At 48.2% G+C, this 14,583-nt stretch overlaps 1 protein-coding gene across 1 annotated transcript; it reads right to left on the reverse strand.

Annotated features, from left to right (window-relative positions):
- Positions 1 to 4,063: 4,063 nt before the first annotated feature.
- PVRIG (PVR related immunoglobulin domain containing) lies at positions 4,064 to 5,607 on the reverse strand. Its single transcript, XM_054589309.1, has 5 exons — positions 5,515 to 5,607; positions 5,079 to 5,426; positions 4,860 to 4,983; positions 4,710 to 4,767; positions 4,064 to 4,608 (listed from the first exon to the last, which is right to left on the reverse strand). The coding sequence occupies exons 1-5, from the start codon at positions 5,573 to 5,575 to the stop codon at positions 4,246 to 4,248; spliced, it is 954 nt and encodes a 317-aa protein (XP_054445284.1). The 5' UTR covers positions 5,576 to 5,607; the 3' UTR covers positions 4,064 to 4,245.
- Positions 5,608 to 14,583: the final 8,976 nt, after the last annotated feature.

Raw genomic sequence — 14,583 nt, forward strand, 5'->3', positions numbered from 1 at the left:
AGTAGCTTCCCAATTGTGCCTACTTCCACTTTTATGCCCTGCCTCCCACACAGATTTTTTTTACCCAGATTGGTATTTTTTTAAAAAATGTAAATCTTATTATTTTACTGCTCTGCTTAAAACCCACCCTGGGTTTTATAATAATGTCCTTACAATAAAATCCTGATCCATTCTGTAGGCTTTGCCTGCTGCTCTCACTCACTTTATTCAAACATATTGAGCTGCTTTGGGCCCTGGCATGCCCAGCTCTTTTCAGTAACAGCGAGTAGAAATGGTCACGGGTTCCTCTTTCCCTGCCTGGAAGGGTCTCCCCATAACTGTTGCTTACACAACTCCCATTTACCTTCAGATTTTATTTTAAATATCTACTTGTAGAGGTTCCATTATTCCTTCCCAGAGCACCCTGATCTTTTACTTTTAACATGTGTAATGTTTATTTACTTTTCTCCAAACAGCCCAGCTTTCCAGGTGGGCTGGCTCATTTCACAGATGCTGAAATGAAACTATTTGAGGACCCAGCTATGGGAATTCCAGATGTCACTGGCCGTGTCAGCAGTTTTGAAGTTGGAGTGCCCATGGTTGGGCCAACTGATCTATTAATACAGTATCTTGTGCATTTGTGTGCCCTTGTGTTAGAAATGGGGACACAGTCTGTGGTTTCTTTGTGGGGAGTTACTCCTCCATGGGGTCTGGGAAAGGTCCAGAGACAGAAGCTAAGAGCTCAACTCTGCCCCTTTCAGCCTACACCTCATGCTGGCCAGGGTCTTCTCCCTGCGTCTTGCTGGCTGAGCCCTGACACCTCTCCATCTGATTTCTTCTCTCCAGGTCCCAGGTCCATGCCGTTCACTGTTGCAGTCTCCTAGTCACATCAGCTCGAGCTCGGTGGGCGCCCCTGCGGGGCTGGAGGCTACATCACAACGTGGCCCAGCATTCCACAGAGCATTCGGTAAGGGTACGAGGCTCCCCAGCAAACTGGCAGCCCGAGGTCACACACCCATGGGCGGTCATGGCGCCCAGGTCCCAGCACTTCATGTGGGCTCGGGGTTCTTTCTGGCAGGTCCCCAGAGGAGCCTGAGGGTGGGGAAGTCAGCTGCTGGGCGCCTTGACTGGCCTCCTAGGGGTCCGGACAGGGCGGTGGCAGCTGGGGGCTCAGAGCCAAGAGCAGCTGGGATGGTAGGGATCACAAGGAGCAGTGGGCCACACAGACTTTGGGGGAAAATCAGGGTAGGGAGGGCACTAAAGGGAGATGAAACGAAGTGGCCGGGATTGAGCTCCCCGGGAGAAGAGGCAGGATGCGGGTAGGGAGGAGGGCTGTGGGGGGCTGCGGGTGGGGACAAGCCCGAGGGTAGCTAGGGCTGATCTGTGGAAGGAATGCTCCAGGGTTGCTGAGGGACAGGCGGTCAGGGAGGACAGGTTCTGGGACCTGTTGCTGGACAGCAGTGACATTGAGGTTGGGGTCGGGGGAGCAGCTAACAGCCAGTGGAAATGGTCACGGGTTCTACCCAGCGTGCTGCTGGTCAAGGGCAGGCTGCGGAGGGGGTGGGGGTCACGGTCGTGGTACCGTCACAACTCTCTGCGACCCCAGACCGCCTCCGAGGATCCTATTTTCTTGGGTAGGACTGGCATCTTCTGCAGAAGTACCTCCCGGGAACCCTCAGGGGCAGCCGTGCTGTTGGGCCCCTCCGTGGCGGGTGTCATCAGAGGGCCATCTTGTTGGTCCCCGAACGCCTGGGCCTCCATGGGTAGCTGCCAGCCCGCCTGGCCTCTGGGCACAGTCCCAGCCAGGCGGAGTTCAGGGTAGAGCCGTTGAGCTGGGCAGCGAATGTGTCCAGGACCAGGGGAGTGGTCCCACACCTCCTCTCCCCACCACTATTAGCATCTCTTCCTTCAGGTTCTGTGACCCCGGGGCTTAGGCTCCACATCTGCTAAATAGATTATTGAAAATACCTACTACCCCTTGGGGTTGCTGTAAGTCCTGAATAAGATACCCCAGGCAGAGTTGCTTGGTACTTGGTCCTACTGTACAATCTTCACTCCATTCAGGACTTATCACCCTTACTATGTGCCAGATGAGCAAAGTGAACCTGTCAAGGTTAGGTCCTCTGGGTCCCACAGCCAGGGAGTAGGTAGCCCTTGGGATTCAAACCCAGGGTCAGTTCAAAGCACAAGGCTTATCTTGAGTTATATCTGAGGGCACAACCTGGATGCCTGTCTGTGGATGTGCTGGGGCTGATTCTGTTCTATCCCTTTGAGCAAGTCCTCTTTCAGGCCTCAATTTCACAAGTGTTGAACAAATGTGAGCATGATTTCCCAGACTGGGTCTGAGAAGGGGGCCTGAACTGCTGATTTCCCAGGCCTTGTCCAGTCACATACCCACAATGCAGAGGACAGCATGGTTCTCTCAGCGGCTCACTTCAGCACTGCTGGGTCTGGCATGTGGGGGATGGGGGATGGGGAGGAGACCAGATGCAGAGACCTCCTGTGTCTCCAGGATTTTGGTTCTGTGGACCCCCAAGACCAGGCTGGGCTGTGGCCTCCTCAGCTTGTTTGTGGAAGACCAGCTCAGGACAGAGGACCTCTCCCTCAACTCCATTAGAGGCAAGTGTCCTGGCTGGCAGTTGGGCTGGAGATCCCTCAGAGCTCCCCTTGTCCCATGAACTGTCCTTTCCTTCCTAGAAAATTAAATCTGCTAAAGCCTCCCCTGAAACCTTGCAAGCCTCACTGACCCCTCAAACCCCTGCCCCTGGTCTCGACGTGGTCCCAAGGCGGCTGGGCCCCTTCAGCTACTCCCTCCCTCACTGACATCTCCCTTGCCCTCTTGGGGACCTCCAGAGAAACCTCTCCTCTCTCCCTTAAACCCCAGCCTTGCAGGGACCACCGAGCTGGCTAGGCAAGTGCCAAGGGCTCCTCGGAGGAGGAAGATGATCACTGACTGAGGGAAGCAGGCCGAATAACCCCTTTGCCACCCCCTCACCCTGTCTGGTCCACCCTCTCCCCAATGCAGTGTGGAGTTGGTGGCTGAATGGGCCTGAGTTCTGGGAAGGCCTCTTCTGAGCATGCGTGGAATAGTAAGCCGGATCGCTAGAAGATTCTGTGGTTGGACACAGCCTCCAGGCAGGCCCTCCCCGAGCCAGGCAGAGGACAAAGGGCGGTTCCTGGCTTAGCAACTGGTACTGCCTGGGATTTCCCATATGTAGGACCAAGGAAGAGGCCAAGTGACAGGTATCCCCATGAACTAGGATTCACCCTGGTTGGAAGTGCAGGTTCAGCCTGGCTCCAGAACTCCATTGCCTCCCCACACCCCATGGAATCTGCCACATTCCTGCGGAGCCTCTCAGCTTACAGAACTCTCTCACACGTTGTCTCTTGCGGCAAAGGTGTGGTGAGGCCCATGCTGCTGAGTCTATTTATAGGAGAGCTGCATCCTGGATGGAAAGATTAGTGGGCAGGGGAACGTGTGTCCAGTCCCTGTGTCAAGTGGGCCTGTCTGCCAGTGGCCAGTGGGGAGTAGTTCTGGTGCCCTAGTAACAGAAGAGGACAAGAGGAAGCCTCTGTGGGAAGATCTGAGGGGGGTCCCCTGCCTCTGAGTGTCAACTCTGGAGGAGGGTAGCAGGGCTCACCCTCGGGCCATCTCAGGGAGCCCTGTTGTAGGGACACCAGGTCAAACCACAAGGTCTTTTTCAAGGTGAAGCCCCAGAAGCCTTTGTGCTGTCCTAGGACATGGTGGGGTTTGAATATGGGCTGTCCTGCCTGTGGCCATTGGACCCCCAATCCTGTCAATCTCACCTGGTGTCCCTCAGCAAGGTCTGCAGGGCAGGAGTCCCCTGCCTGACAGGGCCACCCCAGCCCCAGGAACCCCTTGTCTGGGTGGGGCTGGGGCAGAGCAGAGATCTCCTGTACTCAAGCTCTGCCCCTTCTGATTCTAACCTGGCTCCTGCTTCCCAGGGGTTGAAAATACCTCTAACCTCTCAAGCTCCCAAAGAAGAAAAGGCTCAGCCAAGACCTCAGTCAAATAAACCATTTTTATTAACTTAGTTATTAACATTGCCTGGGAGGGCTGGGGACTTGAAAACAGGAAACAACCTGGGATGGATTTTGTCACCTCTCATACACACACATGACCACATGTAACTCACACGAGCATATATGCTGACCACATCCACAGCAAGTGGGCCCTGGCTGGGTAGGTGCGGAAACACTTATTAGCAGCCTAATAAGATGTGCGAACACCAATGGAAGGGGGTCCTAGAGGTCTGGGAGTGGAGGAAGGCTGAGTGGGCTTGGGGCCCCTCGTTGAACTCCTATATGTCCCTCCTTGGCTCTGGGCCCCAGAGGGTCAGAGAAAGGGATAAAGTTGGAACGGATGTGGGGAGGCCTCTCTCCTGTCTGAACATAGAGTCCATTCTCAATGGAGATGAAACTGCTGCAGGCAGAGGCTGGCAGAGGTGCCCAGCAGGCAGGCTGGTGTGCTGTGTGGGTGGGGATCGGTGCCCACCTGGACAATGGCTGGGGTGGGAGGACCGTGTCCAGATCTGCTGGGCAGAAGTAGCTGGTGGCGATAGTGGCGTAGGGGATGTGGAGAGAAGCCAGGGAGGTTTGGCTGGCTGCCTGCATGGGTAATAGGGGAAAAGGCCCAAGTGAGGTTCCACATCATGGCCCCAGCTCCAGCCCACTGAGTTCCCTGCTCCAACGCCATCCCTGATCCTCACCCTTGCTTGTGACTCTGTCAGGGCACTGCGAAGGGGTGGCTGAAGCTTCATGACAGACCTGGGAGAGAGTTAGGAGGGTCAGAAACAAAGCATGTGGCGAGCCCAGTGATGTAAGGATTTCAACTGAGCCTGGCCAGGGCTGGATCTCACCGGTGCTTCTGCCAATGCAGCATGTAGAGAAGGTAGATGCAGCCCAAGAGGAGGATCCCCGAGATCGCCAAGATCCCGGCCAGGTCAGCCCGCAGAATAGGGGCTGCACTAGGGGCAGGAAGCTCTGTACACAAAGAGAGACATACCAGATTGGTGGCTGGTGTCCTGAGCTTCTCCCTGCCCTCCCTGCCCTCTCTGGGCTCTGCTCATCAGCCCTACCTTGATCTGTGCCGAGGAGGTTACCACAGGCCTCCTGCGAACCCTCAGGAAAGGAAGTAAACTTGCAGCAGAAGGTGGTGTTAGGACTGGGGCTTCTCCCCTCAGACTCTTCCAGGGTGAGGGAGACGCTGGTTCTAGTTTCCCAGTAGACTTGGTGGGCAGGGGGCCACTTTTTGGTGCCAAACTCTGAGTCCAACACAGCCAGCTTGGTTCCTCCAGGACCATTGGGCCCCCTGCAGTCCACAGTCACCTGGGAGATAAAGCTAGATCCCAGCAATCCACAGCGAATAGTGAAGGACGGGGACTTGGTGGCCTCCATCTGAACTTGCACCCACACCTCAGGTGTGCCTGTGGGATGCAGACATAGGAAGGGCTCAAGGCTGAGTCTCCATCACATCCCCAGGGCCTCTGCTTTTCTTCGGCCACCCCTACTCACCAGCAGTGATGCAGAGTGTCAGCAGTGCCAAGAGCAGGACCAGAGCCCGGGGCCTGCCCATGGTTCCCTTCTGGCCCAGGCTCTGGGGGCTCTCATGGTAGAGATGGCACCTGTTTCCGCTCTCATCGCAGGAAGTTTTCATGTGTGAGGAGGCCCAGGGGCGGCTGGGCTGTGTTCTCTGCAAACCAGATCCGCTTCCTCCTCTGTCTACCTCAGCTGTTAAACATAGGGCAATGAGCCCCCTCCCTGAGGACACTTAAAGTGACAGTGACAAGATTTTTGCTGCCCCACACTGTGCTTTAGTGTGAGCAGGGCAGGCAGCACAGGTTCCTTTACCGGCCCTGTCTGTGGGTAACAACCTAGGCAGGGCAGACCCTGGGGAAGGGTGAGGGGCTGGGAAGGGAAGAATGCTGCAAGAGGACCTGAAAAGAATATCCTTCGTCAGGAGGGAGGGAACCCTTATTTCTCCTTAGGAAGAAGGCTCTGATCCAGGCCCTCCCAGCTAAGAGATAGGGAGAGTGGAGGAATGTGGGTAGAGGAGGACCTGTAAGCAGGAAAGCCAGCAGGGGGCGGCTACCTAAGAGCCAAGCCCAGTGTGACCCATCACTTATCCACTGTCCACCCACTTCAGGTGTTCTCACTGTCTATATGCCAACCTGTCCCACATTTAAATCTCTGGCCCAGAGCACCCTCTCCCTCCCAACATCACAAGCATGCCCAAAACTGAACTCTGCCTCATCTGCAGCCCCCAGTTGAGGGCTACTGGCTTCCAAATGCACAGGCCTAAAGCATAGTCATCTGTGACTCTTCTTTCATCTCCAGCCCATCAGGAAATCCTGAGGGCTTCCTACCATGGCCACCTGATTTCTTATCACTCCTACTGCCACCTCCCTGACTCAGGCCGTCTTTTTCCACAAAGCGTTGCTCCAAATTGTTTCTCTGATTATGTCCATTTATAGAGTGCTGCTGTATAAGCAGTGACAAGTGATCAGAATGCTTTGCATTCTGTCTTGGGCTGAGTTTGACTCTGGGATGACAGTAGCTTAGTGAGCTCAGGGTTAGAGCCAAGGGGATTGTTGAGGATTCTCTTGTCCGCTATGTGGCAAGAAATCAGAGGTGGCTCTGCCTCAGGGCTGTGGTCACCTTCCTGGTTTGCCCACCTGCCTGATCCAGCATCTGTTTAATCCTGTGATGTTAACCATAAACCAAATCAGTCTCCTGGATAAATCTGTCACCCCACCCACACCTCAAAGGCTAGTAAGGATAGCCTCAGCCCAGTTAGCATTCTCTCAAACCTTCGACCTTCTCAGGCCTGACATTCCATCTCCAACCTGACTCAGACCTATCCTCACCACTTCTTCCACTACTGTTCTCTTGACAGGGTGGGAGACCTGTGCAGAGCTCTCACTTTAAGGTGGCCCAGCCCAGTGTAGGTGCAGAGGACTGGGGCACCCAAGGCTGCCAACCTCAGCCACCCTTGCCAGGAAGATTCTTGTCTCTCATTCACTGAAATCCCATTTTCCAAGGCCCAGCTCAAATTCTACCACCTCCAGGAAGCTGTCCCCAAGAGAACATTTCCTTCTTGGACAACCATCTCACAGAAGACATACGCTAGTGATGGCTCTTTTATTCAATCCCCACATAATCCAAGTACATGAGGGAGCTCAATTCTTGGTGATTGATGGATTAAAAACCATGGTACAAAGTTACTCACCAACATTTTCCATTTTTTCCACCTGTAAGCCATGTTGTCTCCTCAGTAAGTTCTAATTGTATAAAATTCAAACAATATAGACTAGAAAACATCAAAATTCTCCTTCAACAGGCTGTTCATTCCCCTCCCTACTTTAATTATCATGAAGTTGAAACTGTCGATCTTTTATCATACCTGAATTTTGTATACTGCTTAGGAAGGTCGACTTCTTAACATCATTTTATAGTTTCGGTTTATTCTTAACTCTGAGGGATTTTTAACCCATGAATAATTTTAATGGGGGTGGGTTGGGGGAGTGTAAAATAGAGTAACATTGTAGGTAGAGAGCCAGAAGTCCCCTAACCATTTATTGAATAGTAGTCTCTTTCCTTAATGTCTCAAAATGCCATCTTGATCATAAATTCTTACAAATGGATATACTTCTGGATTCTCTTTCCTTATCATTGTTATTTTACTTATTCTGTTTCATTGCCACATGGCCCTAAGTAGGATGCTTTTATATTTTGGAATATCTTAGGGCCCTTGTTCTTTCAGAACTTTCTTTGCTATCCTCAACAGTCTCCACAGTTTTGATCTTCAGAGATACAGTAGGTCATTAAACCTAGTGACATAAGCCCTGAATCAGGCGTGGGTTGTTCATATCATCCCTCTTAGGCCTGCAGGTGTAAGTTAGGGGACACAAATCTGGTTAACAGTCACTTCCTACTCTAACACCTCTTGGTGACATCCAGACAGCCATAGTCCAAATCTAGCTGCAGTGTAAAGAGCCCTTGTGGTCAGTCTCTAGAATGAGGTTCAGGAGAGTTTGAACTGGAATCACAATTTTCTAGCTTTGCAAGCTTAGGCAAAGTGCCATAAACTCCCAGAGAAGCAATAGCTCCATAGGAATCGACTCTGCTTCACAGTGTAATTAAGAGTAATTATGTAGGTGTGATACTTCGCTCACATCTGGCTCAAGCCCTCGGTGAGTACTGGTAACCATCCTTTTATATAAGATATTCCTCATGAGTGAGACTCGTTACTGCTCTATATAGTTTTCACATATATTTTAAACGTTGTGAAGAGGTAACTTGTGCTACTACATCAAAGTAATATAAAAACTGAGACATGAGATTCAGTTTTTTGAATCCCACGTCTGAACTCTGCCTCATCTGAAATGGAAGGGTAGGTAGGTACACTTTGCCCCCTCACACAACCGAAAGGACAACAAATTTAAAAACAAAAAATAACCAGAACTGCCAGAAAACTGAACTACATGTAAGTCCAACAACCAAGGAGCTAAAGAAGAAACATTCCTCCAGACCGGTAGGAGGGGCAGAGACAGGCAACCGAGGCGGAGGGGACATGTGGCAAGGCAGCAGCTGGAGGACCGGGCAGGCAAGGAGGTGGCTGGCAGACCAGGCAGTTCCACATTTGCGTGCGGATAAATCGGGAGGAACAGCTGGGGGCTGGGGGGGGCGAGGCAAGACGGGCCACGCAATCCAGGGTTCCAGTGTGAGAAAAGAAAGACTCAAAACCTCTGTAGGTAAAAACCTACGGGAATAGTGGTGGAAGGAGAACTCCCAGCCTCACAGGAGAGTCTGTTGGAGAGACCCATACGGTCCTAGAATGTACACAAACCCACCCACCCGGGAATCAGCACCAGAAGGGCCAAATTTGCTTGTGGGTAGCAGGCAAAGTGACTGAACGCCAGCTGAGCGCCAAGCAAGCGGCATTGTTCCCTCTCGGACCCCTCCCCTACATACAGCGTCACAACACAGGGCCCTGGATTGTCCCACCTTGGCGAATATCTAAGGCTCTGCGCCTTCTAAGGTAACAGGTGCACTAAGAAAGAAATATGGCCCAAATGAAAGAAGAGATCAAAGCTCCAAAGAGAGAACTAAGTGATAAACAGAAAGCCAACCTATCAGATGCAGAGTTCAAAACACTGGTAATCTGGATGCTTGAAGGTTGAGTATGGTCGCAAAATGGAGGAAAAAGTGAAGGTTATGCAAAGTGAAATAAAGAAAAATATGCAGAGAACCAGCAGTGAAGGGAAGGAACTGGGACTCAAATCAATGATCTGGAGCAGAAGAAAGAGAGAAACATTCAACCAGAACAGAATGAAGAAACAAGAATTCAAAAAAATGAGGAGAGACTTAGGAATATCTGGGACAACTTTAAACATTCCAACATCTGAATCACAGCGGTGCCAGAATAAAAGGAAGAACGAGAAATTAAAAACTTATTTGAAAAAATAATGGAGAACTTTCCCAGTCTGGCCAAGGAAATAAGACTTCCAGGAGATCCAGGAAGCTCAGAGAGTCCCACAGAAGTTGCACTCAAGGAAGCACACACCAAGGCACATCATAATTATATTACCCAAAATTAAAGATAAGGAGAGAATCTTGAAAGCAGCAAGAGAAAAGGAGACAGTTACCTACAAAGGAGTTCCCATAAGACTCTCAGCTGATTTCTCAAAAGAAACCTTGCAGGCAAGAAGAGGCTGACAAGAGGTACTCAAAGTCATGAAAGACAAGGACCTACATCCAAGATTCCTCTATCCAGCAACGCTGTCATTTAGAATGGAAGAGCAAATAAAGTGCTTCCCAGATAAGGTCAAGTGAAAGGAGTTCATCATCACCAAGCCCTTATTATATGAAATGTTAAAGGGACTTATCTAAGAAAAAGATAAAAAAAAACTATGAACAGTAAAATGACAACAAACTCACAGCTATCAACAACTGAACCTAAAACAAAAAACAAAAACAAAAACAAACTAAGCCAACAACTAGAACAGGAACAGAATCACAGAAATGTAGATCAGAGGGGAGGGAGAAGAATGGAGGGAAAGGTACACGGAATAAGGAGCATAAATAATAAGTACAAAATAGGCAGGGGGAGGTTAAGAATAGTATAGGAAATGGAGAAGCCAAAGAACTTGTATGTACAACTCCTGGACATGAACTAGGGGAGGGGGAGAATGTTGAGGGGAGGTGCCAGGTAGAGGGGAATTAAAGGAAGAAAAAAAATGGGGCAACTGAAATAGCGTAATAAATAAAATATATATTTAAAAAACAGATGTAACATATAATGTATATGACGTGCTAAATTTGTTGTGAGAGTCTCATGTGTTAGCTTCACACTTAGAATTACCTTACGAGGAAATAACTTGCTCAGGATCACACAGTGAAGCTCAGATTTGAACTCTTGACACAAATTTTGGCTCCAGAACTCACACTATTAACAACTATGCTGAGCTGTCTTTCCCACATATAGTTAACAATTTTAAACTGAGTTATAAGGTTTTTATCAAAAGACAGAAGTCGTCCACCCCTTCAAGGGGGAACCTGTACAGAGTTCCTAGACTGGGCTGTCCCACCATCCTCTAATGTGAGAGGCTACTGCAACCACACTAAAAGCTTTATTTTTCAGCTTCCTACTATACCACTCAGTGCCTTCGCTGGTTCTAATCTACTTTATCAAATTACCTAATTTTCCTTCCAGTTTCCCCAGGATTCTAAGCTCCTCTGCCCCCTAGAGGTCTTCTTTAATTTACTGGGATTCATTTTGGTGGGTTTGTCACCCTTCCATTTCTCTGCTCCATCCTGACCTGTCTTTAGGTGCCTATTTCTCCAGCTATTCCAGCTCAACACATACTTAGGGTTTTCAGTGAATCCGTGCTTAAGACTTGTTTTGTGTATCCTTTCAGGGATTACACTCTTCTACCCTATTCCCAGGGAAGCAACTACAGAGCTCAAGGAAGACTTTTCTACCACCTCATCCTTTCATGTCATCCAAACACAAATTCTTTCACCTTGTAACTGCTCCCGCCCCCCGCCCCCAGTCAGTGCTGCTTGGAGTTCAAAGGAGGGTGACTCACCTATTAGCTGAAGACTTTTCTCAGCAATTTGGGGGGAAAACCCTTCAGTTTATAATTTAGGAGAGAATACCAACAACTCACTTTCTGGCAGAGCTCATGGCCACAACAAGAGTTGAAAAAACCTTACTTAAAATTATTTTAAAAGCAATTATTCAAGAGTAAGCTAACAGGCAATGCACAGCAGTGACACTCCTGAAACTCATTACTTGGTATCATTTATCAACCTGGGTAAGCTTCAGCCTGTGTGGAGACCTCCACCTCTCTTGCCTGAGCTGGCCTCAGCTGCAGTCCCAGCCTGGCCTGGGCCTAACCAACTGGAACTGCTGCTCATGAAGTTCCAGCTCTACTTCTGCTGGCAAGGAGCTTACTGGCACAAAATCCTTCAAGCTATGGTTGTCAAGATGGGGTCTGGGTCCCACAGGTGGTATACAGAATATCCACTGATGTCATGCAGAAAAAAATGATTAACATTTCTGATTTTTAAGGATAAAAATATAATGAAGTTAACTTTTATTAAGTGACACTGGTGCCCTCACTGGGATCCAAATATCATGGTTCACCTCTAGTAAGGTCAGCAATCTAAGGGGAGAGAGACAAACCCACAGCTTAGTATGACGGACTGCAATTTATGTGCTACAGCATGTAGTGGTTTTGTGGTCCCAAACAATGTGGTTCCAAACACTGTTATTTCCTCTTAGAAATCATTTTATGACTTGTTACAAGTCTTCTAAATGAGTAACTTAAATGGATTTTAGCTCATCTATTAAAATAGTAAATGCAGCCAAAGCAGCAACCATTCCATTTGGATTTACATGTTTTTTGAGAGCTATTCTTTTCAGTTATGAAGGTCATTAAAACTATTAAAATAAGATTTCAGCTAGACTCACAATGTTAAGCTATGGCCCTGGCCAGGTGGCTCAGTTGGTTGGAGCATCATCCTGTACACCAAAAGGTTGCAGGTTTGATTTCCAGTCAAGGCACATACCTAGATTGCAGGTTCAATCCCCAGTCAGGGCGCATATGGAAGGGAACCAATTGATGTTTCTCTCTCTCTCTCTCTGAAATCAATAAATATATCCTCAGGTGAGAATTTTAAAAAATAAGTATTAAGCTATAATTTAAAAAATGTTTCTCACTTTGCTCTCACTACGTTTTTAGTGCAAAAAAGTATATTGTACTATTAACCAATAAAGTACTTAGAAACATTTAGTTCATCACTAACTCATCCATTATATTTTTAATGTGTATAATATAGTAAATATTTATATAATATATAAAGCTTTTTAACTGATAAAAGATGCCCAAACATTTGGAGTCTTAAGAATCTAAGGTTACTTTTCAGTTACTAGTGCTATGTAGCAAACCACCCCAAACTTAGCGGTGTAACCAGCACCCTTTTACCATGCTCAGGGATTCTATGAGTCAGGAATTTGGAAAAGGCACAGAAAGGTGGCTTGTTTCTACTCCCTGATTCCTGGAGCTTCAACCAGAAGACAAAAGCTGGGTGTTGGAATCGTATGTCTCACATCTGCACCATGTCTCGTGATTGATGCTGGAAGCAGTCTGGGACCTCAGCTAGAGCTGTTGGCTTAACACTTACACATAGCCTTTCCATTCAGCTGACTGGCACTTTCTCACAGAATGGTGACCGGGTTCCAAGAGTGATTATCTCAAAGAAGAGGATGTGGAAACTGCCAGTTTAAGATCTGGGCTTGGAAACTGGCATAGCATCACTCCATCATATTCTATTAAAGCAATCACAGAGCCCACATTCAAGGGGAGAGGACCTAGAACCCAACCTCTCAGCGCAGTGGTAAGAATTTGGGGAGCATGGTATAATGCTTGCACAGATTCTAAGGTTAGACCTCAATTCACTACATTGGGCTATCTGGCTGCATACATATCGCCAACATTTACAGAGCTTCCAAGTTTCTCTTTTGATCTCATGAAGTACCCTCAGCTTGGTTGGAATTTAAGTAATTCAGGAATCTTTCCTCTCCTGGGTCCTCAGTGACCTCCATACCTTCACTTTAGTCTTCCCATTCTATTCTCAGATCCCATAGAAAAGGCTCCTTTTCCTGAAGCTGTTCCACCTGAACACAGACTAAACATCTCTGAATGCATTAGCTGCCCCTGGGGTACTGGTAGGCTGCCTTTCTAAAAGGAGACTCACAAACCCAACTCCTATTTTTTATCTAGGAGGAAGGGGAAAGAAGGAAAAACAATGGGTTTGGCTGAGTGACCTGCAGGAAGTCATGGTTCCTTCTGCAGAGACCACTAGCTGGATGGCTGTCTTCAGCCCAGAAGACCACAGTGAAAACTTGAACTTAAAGCAGATGCCTAGTACAGGGATGAACTGGAAATCATATCTAAAAGGAGAGAGAGAAGGGTTCCTTAAACCACAAAAGAAAATAGTTAAAGTAGAAAATGACAACAGTGTCTTCATATAGTTGATTGCTTATCAGAGGGAAAAGAGAGAACAGAGGGGCTGTGCTGCTCCCAACAGCAGAATAAGAACAAACAAGTCAGTGTTTCAAGAAAGCCAATTTCCATAGGTTATTTTATGGCAATCTAAGTGAGAGATGATGGTGGAAATGAAAGAGGAGACAGATCAGACTGAATATTTTGGAGAATGACTTGACAGGACTTGGTGAGAGTTAGCTCGGGAAGGCAAGAATTGAAGAAGGTGATGTCAAAGACTTGGATTTTAGGGTTGGACACTTAGAATAACTTCAAAGTTACCTCCTATTGGATTTTAGGGTTGGACACTTAGAATAACTTCAAAGTTACCTCCTAACTCTCATATACCGAAATTCTATAAAATTTCAAATTATTACAGGTGTTTTGGGGATGAGGGCATAAAATTACCCTTGGAAAGAACCCTTATGTGAAGGCTGCCAAGATATACGGACTGACCTGGCCTCAGTGTAGGTGGGACAGGCAGGTGCACCCTCCAGCTGATCTGGATACTACCTTTCGTCTTCAGCCTAAAATGTTCTCAACAGATAAACTACTCAAACACAGCCAGTCTCTCAGTTACTAAGCAATAGATCCTTGAGAGCCAGTATACTATAAGCACCTTGGGTGTGTGCAGGGCTGCACCTGCACAACAGGCTATGGGGCTGGGCAGGGCCATTTAAGAAACCAGCAAAGACCCAATCTCTATCAGTTTAACAATCTCAAGCCGCACCTGGGACCCAGCTGACTCAAACATGTTTATTGAGCTAATCACTAGGGCACAAAAGAGGCTGGGAAAGATGTTCCAAAAATACAGGAAAACTGTTATGCTCTTTCAATTCAACACAGGGAAGTAGTGCCCCTCTCAGATACTAAGGTGAAGCCCCCACCCATCCAAACAGCAGGAAACAGGCCCTCTGCTCAAACAGAGGGACAGAACCATGGTGTATTAGGAATGATGGGGTTTAAGGATTCTCTATGCCGACATCATCAGGAAAATGTTAGGTTAGAAAGGAAAGCCCACTTCTTCTTCCCC

Source organism: Pteronotus mesoamericanus, unplaced genomic scaffold (assembly GCF_021234165.1).
Source record: "Pteronotus mesoamericanus isolate MK-2021 breed Mesoamerican mustached bat unplaced genomic scaffold, CSHL_Meso_final scaffold_167, whole genome shotgun sequence".
NCBI classification, from domain to species: Eukaryota; Metazoa; Chordata; class Mammalia; order Chiroptera; family Mormoopidae; genus Pteronotus; species Pteronotus mesoamericanus.

Excerpts from the sequence above, each read along its gene's own strand:
- PVRIG (XM_054589309.1), bottom strand. The coding sequence starts at position 5,575 with ATGGGCAGGCCCCGGGCTCTGGTCCTGCTCTTGGCACTGCTGACACTC. Across the intron at positions 5,427-5,514 it reads GACACTCTGCATCACTGCTG|GCACACCTGAGGTGTGGGTG; the intron begins GTGAGTAGGGGT and ends TGCATCCCACAG. Across the intron at positions 4,768-4,859 it reads CTGCATTGGCAGAAGCACCG|GTCTGTCATGAAGCTTCAGC; the intron begins GTGAGATCCAGC and ends ACTCTCTCCCAG.